At 38.9% G+C, this 7863-nt stretch overlaps 1 protein-coding gene across 1 annotated transcript in view; it reads right to left on the bottom strand.

Annotated features, from left to right (window-relative positions):
- Positions 1-4593: 4593 nt before the first annotated feature.
- Positions 4594-7863, bottom strand: part of LOC140929020 (MAM and LDL-receptor class A domain-containing protein 2-like) — a 151707-nt gene continuing 148437 nt past the window's right edge. The window contains exons 134-137 of the mRNA XM_073378838.1: positions 7731-7793; positions 6866-6950; positions 6308-6367; positions 4594-5146 (exon numbers count right to left, since the gene is read on the bottom strand). Of these exons, the coding sequence (XP_073234939.1) occupies positions 5066-5146; positions 6308-6367; positions 6866-6950; positions 7731-7793 (289 nt within the window). The 3' untranslated portion in view covers positions 4594-5065. The remainder of the gene's footprint in view (positions 5147-6307; positions 6368-6865; positions 6951-7730; positions 7794-7863) is intronic.

Genomic DNA, 7863 nt, shown 5'->3' with positions numbered 1-7863 from the left:
TTCCAAGTAGATATGGAGGGGTCCTCTTTGCTTACTTTGATTACCTGCTAGAATCATTTGGGTTCAAAACTTGCAAATTTGGAGGATCTCACGGCTGAAAAATAACATCTAGTAAACCAGTTGTTTTCTCCTTGTTTGTTCTTGTTTTGTTTCGTTTATATTTTTTTCTGGGGACTAAGCACTTATGCGACTTGTGGGATTGGCTACCCCTTTGAAATATTAAAGTAGCCAAGTGGATCCTACCAAAAAGGAGTTAATTTCATACCCTGATAGTAACTATGATTCAGTTATTCTGAATTGATTGATGTTAAACGCAACTCGCACAAACCAATCCATTTGAATTTCTTTACTTCAGCTTTCCTTTAATCGACAATCGATCTAAAAACTAGTCTCGCTCTGCATTTCTATTTTGCCGCCTTAATTCAAATTTCAGAGTCTTTACGTCGGTAGGTTAGTTTTAAACATGATTTATAATTCTTTTAAAACGGTGGAAACATTCACTTTAATTGACTTTTGGAAGGTAGTAGTAAGTCGAATCCCGAATTTTGGAGGAGTTAAGAGACATTTAAAGTTGAGCAGGAAAGGTTATAACCCCGGGAGTAATAAGCGAACAAACCGTCTCTAAGCCTTGGCAATTCAATCGAGTACTTGGTTACTTGATACCAGAAACTCATAAGGGGTTGAAACGTGTAACTCGCGTTCAATGCTCGTGAATATTCATTTTGACCATATTTGGAAATCTTTAGTGACGGATATCCATTTTCAACAAAATGGCTGCTGCGCGATCACCATGCAGATGTTTTAAGACAAGAGTTCTGCATTTCAAGGTTAAAAATACACCGTTAAAAGACAAAAAATAGAAAGAGAAAGTTCAAAAGAATGCTCAGCTTTCTTTTTGTGGAGGAAAGGAAGCTTTTCATCAGGAAATCGTCCTTCGAGGAATTCAACCTTGTTTTCTTCACGACGGAGCGCATGGTCTGTTTTGTACGGAAATGCAACCAAGGCAGTGAAGTTTTTACTGAATTTTCAGGTGCATTTTGCACTTTATGGCCCAGACAATTACGTTTTTGAAAGGAAATTCATGTATTTTTAAATGTTTCATAGACGTTTTATAAATTTTTCTCTTCGGCGCGAAAGAAAAATTTCAAAATGTGCCCCGATTTGAGATGGATTTTGTGTTGAATTTTGCCATGTGCTCAGCCGATTTCACTTGCGTGAACGGATCTACGATCCAGATAGTGTTTTCCCTATTGCTTTAAACGATTAACTTTTTGGATTTAATTTTGAATAAAAATTTTCAAGAAACGGCTTCTCTGTCTATTGTTTTGAGTTTGTTCCTCATAAAATTAGCTTAAAACAAGATCGTGACTACAACATTCACATTCATTACACGCATCGCTTTTTGCGAAGATGTCAGGTTCAGGTTTTGGACACTTTTCAATACGCAGCTAATGAATTTTATTCGAAAATATTTTTTACTGTTTATTCTAGACTTTTAGTATAAGAATTTTAAAAGCCTATTTGCAGTACAAGTTTACTGTGCAGAGGATCAACGAGGCATCGTTGTTTGAAGTGACAACTTCAAGAAGTTGCGAGGACGTCAATGGGTTTCATAATGTTATGCTTGGCCTGGGTAGTGAGGCAATAATATCCTGCTCAGTGTTTCGGTAAGATTCCTGGTTTCAACCTTTGAAAGCTTTGTCGGCTTTCGGGAGTTTTTCCCCTGTTTGTGGGCCTTTTTTTTTTTCAAGCGAGCGCGGGAACCTGAAGTAATATTACGTCACGTTGTTTGCGAAGTTTGATTGGTCAGTTATCTCTTCTTCTCGTTCCAAATTTGGTACTTTCGAAAATGAATAATCACGAGTATCGGACAAAGCAAACAGATGAGAGTTACACGTTTCAACCCCTTATGAGTTTCTGTTGATACCCAAAAAGGTTCTATTATTTTGATTTACCTGACAGAGCTATTTCTAATAAGAAATGAAATAATTTTGGCAGTAAGAAAGAACATCTGTAGCTTACCTTCCTCTGATGGTTGCTTCTCGGGGATTAGGTGACTTTTCGGCGTGAAAATACCTTCGACTTTGCTTGAAGGAGGGGTGGGGGAGGTTGACGTCGTTTTTGTTATACACATATTTTTCGAGATTGGTAAAGGTCATTATTACGAAATTACAACCATTTTTACGTTTTTTCTTTCATTAGGAGTTATTTATTTATTTTTTTTAACCTCTTCAATTCTTATCCCGTTACTCGTTTTCTCGTTCCTCCGTTACTCGTTACTGCGTTACTCTGTTTAGAAACACCCCCCAAAAGTGTCTAAGACGGGCTCTATAATTGGCCACAGTAAATAGGGTAGGGGCACTAAGAGGCTAGCAACACATGCCCAGCAAAATTTAACCCAAGTACTTCCCCTCTCCGTTTGGGACCGCGGCCTTCACAAAACCCCATTTTAACCCTCAAACAAACTATATTTTTTTACATTCCTATAAGGTCAGGGTTTACGAGTTAGATTTTAGCTTTGTTTTTAAGTTCCGGTAAGCGGAAATCCGACCACTTGAATTTTATGCTTGTCACTTTAACCCTTATATCTCCAGTGGCCACCTTTCGCGTCCCGAGGGTGTCCGCTTACGAGACCTTCCACTGTATCATTACTACAGTGAAACCTCTATTAAGCGGACACCTTCAGGACCTTCCCAAATGTCCGCTTAATAGAGGTTTTAAAAGTTGCGCAATGTTTGTTAACGATCAACATTCAACGGTTACTGTGTACTGTGATAAAGGTGCACGTTGTTAAAGAAGCTATCTAGAGTTCAAGTTCATTACTTTTCATTACCAACTTTAATTTGTTTGTAAATTCAAAAACATTAACTGACTTCAGTACGTATTTCAAGGACGTAATCCAATACTATTACGGTCAATTTAGTCCGGTGTCCGCTCAACAGTAGCCTTCCCCGCAGACGTTCTTAGGGGTTCGTCACGCGTTCCTGCCCCACGAACGTTGAACCCCTGAGAACGTCTGCGTGGGAGGCTAGCTCAATAGAGGTTTTTAAAAATAGAAATTAGCCAAATACAACTCATTTTAGCGTCCGCGTCAGCTTAATAGAGGTGTCCGCTGAATAGGGGTTCGTTATAAAGGGAAATATCAGACCTTCGTTTCGCGACCCGCCTTAGCGTCTGCTTAATAGAGGGTGTCCGCTTAATTGGGGGCCCGCTTAATTAATACAGGTTTCAGTGTACTTGGGAAAGCTTCCAAAGGCTTTCTTAAGGCTTAGTGGGGAGCAATGAACAAGAAACGAGGACGTCCCTTCCAATAACTAGTAGAGAGATGCCACGACAGCAACGACAACGAGAACGTCAAAAAAGCAAAAGGATGAATAGGCAAAACGTTAACAACAAGTTTGCACGTGCATCACCTTTTATTGTACATTTCTCTGCTGTCACTGCACGAATACGACGAGAAAATGCCTAATTTCACGTTTTGTGGAGGACGTTAACAAGGAACGACGAAATCTCGTTTCTACCTCTGAACTTAGGAATTCGGCTCCACAAGAGTTCGCTTGCGGCATTTGACATAGTAAGCGAGTTAGAATAATCGCGATAGAGATTGAAAGATCGCGAATTCACTTTCTAAGCGACGTTTCCAATTCCGTAGCCGTCGCCGGCCGTCGTGGTATCTTGAGGGGGTAAGGAACGACGACGGTCGTTGGCGACGGCAACGAGAACGGAAGAAATGCAATAGGTTTATAGATTAGCAAAACAACTCTGCGCGTGCATCACGCTTTTTTGTACATTTCTTTGCGGTCGTTGCACGCTTACAACGCACGCCTTTCACGTTTTATTGAGGACGTGAACACAAGACAACAATTTTCTTTTTCTTTTCCTTAACTTTGACACAGTCCTTTAGAATTGATCTCCAGAAAAATTCGCCATCATTTGGCGAATTGAACGAGATGAAATAAACCAGCAGCGTAAATATTGGTCGGGTTTTCACTGTCACGCCATCAAAATTAAAAATGGACACCTTTTAATAAAGAAAGTCTAGAATCTGGGAATTGGGAAAAGGAATAATTGTTTAAGTAAAATCCAACTAGTTGGTAAAAAATATCGAGACAAACAACTTTAGCTAGTTAAAGCTAGACTTTAATCCTTTTTTGCCGCCCAAAAGCCTGCGCTTTTTGCTACTAGTGGGCTATAACATATAGCCATAGTTAATTGAGTGGAATGGTTATGAAACCCGTCAGACTCCTTTGTTATATGTTTTTGTGGACCTGAAAGTGCACAACGTTCAAAAGAATTCCTATCATTTTGATTGTATTGACCAATAAAAACGTTGCATTAATTTATTCCGTAACAATTTGCCAACAGAAAACAAAGGATTGTGCACTTTCAGGGTGCTTCCAACATAAACTGCAGCACTGTTGTTTTTATCATTGATGTTTGCTGCTTTTCATAACCAGTCTCCTCTAATAACTATGATATAGCCTATTGGTAGCTCAACCAATCAGAACGCAGCGTTAATAGACCACTTGTTGGATTTTACTCATTCATGTTTTACATAGCATAAACAACTATAAAGCGCAACGAAGACACAACTTTAAAAAAATTAAAAACATTTTATTGATTTGAAAAAACATTTATATCAGTACAAGCAAGTCAAAGCATTATTATCAAGTAATACACTACACCTAGATTTCAATTGCTGCCAAGCCTTTCTTAGAATGCGGTGTTTTAACCCTGGTTATAAGAGTTGAACAGTAGTTAAACTCAAATAATGACCTTTTTTTCGTATAATTTCTTTCTCAAAAACTAAGAAAAGAACTGCGATGGTACCAAAGAATTTACTACAAGTGATTGTGTCAGTCACCTTTACTTTGCGGATTAAAATCAGATTCATCATAAAACCTAGAGTTGCACATTGTAAATTTATCTGAAACTTAAGGAAAATTTTTTTACTAAAATCAGTTCAGCATAGAGGCAAAAAAAAAAAATTGTTTAGCTAACAAAGAAGGCAAAGGAGGCTTTGTCAGTGGAGGCATGGAGGATTACAGTTTTTCATGGGATGCCGTCAATATTTGTTCAAGTCCTCTTCTAGATAGGGATCCTGGTAGAGTGGGTTTGCCATCGATGTTGCTCCACCCTTGTCAGACTACAAATATAAACAAATGAAAATATATAACTAAATGAGACCGAAACGTCGTCTTTGAAAGCTTATTTTTGCAGCCTTTTGCTAAGGTAAAAATAATAATGAGAGCCCAAATTAACCTGGTTTGTCAAAGGTTACCACAAGGTTATTCTTCACCTTTTAAAATTAATACTGCTCGTAACTTCTCACGCCAGACAAATAAACAACTTCAACTACACTGTAAACGATTCGACATTTGCAACTGATTCCCGGATGGATTAAACAAACCTAAGACGATCAGAGACATGAAGTTTTTATACAACGTTAAACACTAATTAAAATGATTGGTCTTGAGAGAAACGGCTAATTTATTTTCCCTCGAATCTCATGTTTCCCGAGGCGAAGCGCGCTGTTGGGAAGAAATTTCCAGCTATAAAACAATTCAAAATGTTTGAAATTCAAATGGCGCCACGAGCCGCACGAGAAATGTTTTACTACAAAGTTTTGAACATTCCAACGTCTTGAATTTCCACGATCTATCCGAGTCTATTTGCAAGATTATTTCCGATTTAGCAAGTGAAGGCCTAGAAAAAAGTTTAAACAGAAGCTACAACGTGAGAGTTGCTACGATCTGAAAATAGTCGTGTAAAAATGTTCTCACAACTGATCTGCTTGAGAAAGTGAATGTCGTGGAAAAACGCTATGGCCAGACGAAACTGTTATCGCCTTTCACAGCTATTCCCGGCTGACTGTTTGAGGTGACTGTATGTTCTGGGTAGGGGAGTGGTTTAAATCGTCAAATCCCAGTATAACAGTATTTCCATATAACGGGTATATGCGTATCAAATACTCAAGAAACGTAAATTGCTGTCTTTAAAATAACCTGTGAAAACAGCTGACATTTCGGGACGCAACCGCTGGATTCAACGCCAAATCAAGTCTGATGAACGAGCGCAGTAATTTCACGATAATGACACGTCACTACAAAGATCTTCAACCAATAAGAAGTAGAACCCATGGCCAGATTTGGGTAGTGAAGTGTCATCACAATGGAATTTCTGCGCTCCTTTTCGTCACACCTCATACGCTCTTCGCGAGGAATCCAGCGTAGAAGTCGCAAAACGTCGGCCGCTTTCACATGCTATCTTCTTTAGATTACAATACTTTAGCTCAGTGACTGCTTACCGATATTCCAAAGGTATCATCTGTTGCGAACATGTTCGTGTCGACATCACTCATGTGAAACTATGAGCAAAGTAATTGATGTTAATAATAAACTTATGGGAATCAATTTAAAAAAAACTTTCCAAGGGCTGTTGACTACACCGTGTAACCTTTAACATACTAAAAAAGTAAAAATAAAAGCTGTGTCACGAAATTTATCCATATTCAGACAGTGGGAACTACCACCAAATTGAGTGAAACATCAAAATAACCGCTCAAAACATTAAAAGAATGTGTAACACAGATAATACAAAAGGTTGGATGGAAGGATATTGAACGGACTGCAATTGTGGGTTTTGAAACCTGGCTGGTCTAAGAAGTTTTTCAAAGTTCATTATTTTTGTTGTTTGTAACCTTCGATATAATGATCGGGAGATATAATTGCCGGAAGCTGTGATTTTGTCATTCACAAGTAATTTGTCAAGTTCCAGAGCTAACAAGGACGCGTAATTGGTATAATTGGAAAAACGAACTAGACAGCCATGACACAGTCCGTTTAAAGTGCATAAAGTAGCTTACATCTTCTAGAGGTTGTCCCTCGTTGAAAGTATCGTACACAGGGTTCCCAACACCTTCAGACATTTCGAGATCGGCTTTGTTCTTCCTACAGAGGAGAGAAGAAAAGAAATGAGTGAATTTTGTGCTTCCCACATCTTGGAGACAACAACATACACAACAGCTAATCATAAAACGAACTGATTAAGAAAACTGAGTTTCGCCTTGGGTTCATATGAGAAATTTCAGCCCGGTTTACGAGATGAGAAAAGGCTAAAGATCCTGGGGACGAGTTCTAGCGCCAAATTCGAGAAACAAAGCAAACATGGCGAAATACAAAAACTTTAACTTTCAGGCCTATCATAGCTTCAGTAACGCTTAAGGCTGTATCACTGCAGTTACATGGGATGCTTATGATGTGAACAATACAACAGGCAATGCAAGACGATGCCATCCGGACCGCCAGAATTCATCCCGATGTTCGTATGGCAAAATTTCCAGCCCGCTTAACGAGATCTCGTTGGAAAAACCGAGGTCTCGGGAACCGAGCCAGCCCGCCCTCTCATATGAACACATCGAAAATTTTACAAAGGATTAAGAGGTAAGGTGAGATCTTGGAAACCGGGCCAGCCCGGTCAACCGGGCTCATATGAAGAGGCCCTAAAACAATTGAAAGAATGACATGTCATCGTTTCCTGTGACCAATTAGGAGAGACCTTACGAGCAGCTCCTACACTACCCCACTTACAAAGTAACTTACAGTGTTGGCGAAATCGGAAAATACCATAATATTCTATAAATTATCATCTGGGTGGTGCTTCGTGTAAACCTGAATTTTACATTATGTTTGGTCCTTTACATGAACGGCTTTTGAAGAATGGTACAATACCTTATCTGGGACGAGTCTTTACTTGTCGGGTCGTAAAACACCGAGAAAAGGGTAAGCTTTTTCCTGAAAATTAGACAAAAAATGTTGGGAGTTATAAGAAATATGATTGCAAAAAAAAAAGAAAAAAACCGGA

Source organism: Porites lutea, chromosome 2 (assembly GCF_958299795.1).
Source record: "Porites lutea chromosome 2, jaPorLute2.1, whole genome shotgun sequence".
NCBI lineage: Eukaryota > Metazoa > Cnidaria > Anthozoa > Scleractinia > Poritidae > Porites > Porites lutea.
Note: the sequence above shows the minus strand (reverse complement) of the source record. Positions and strands in the feature narration are given on the sequence as shown.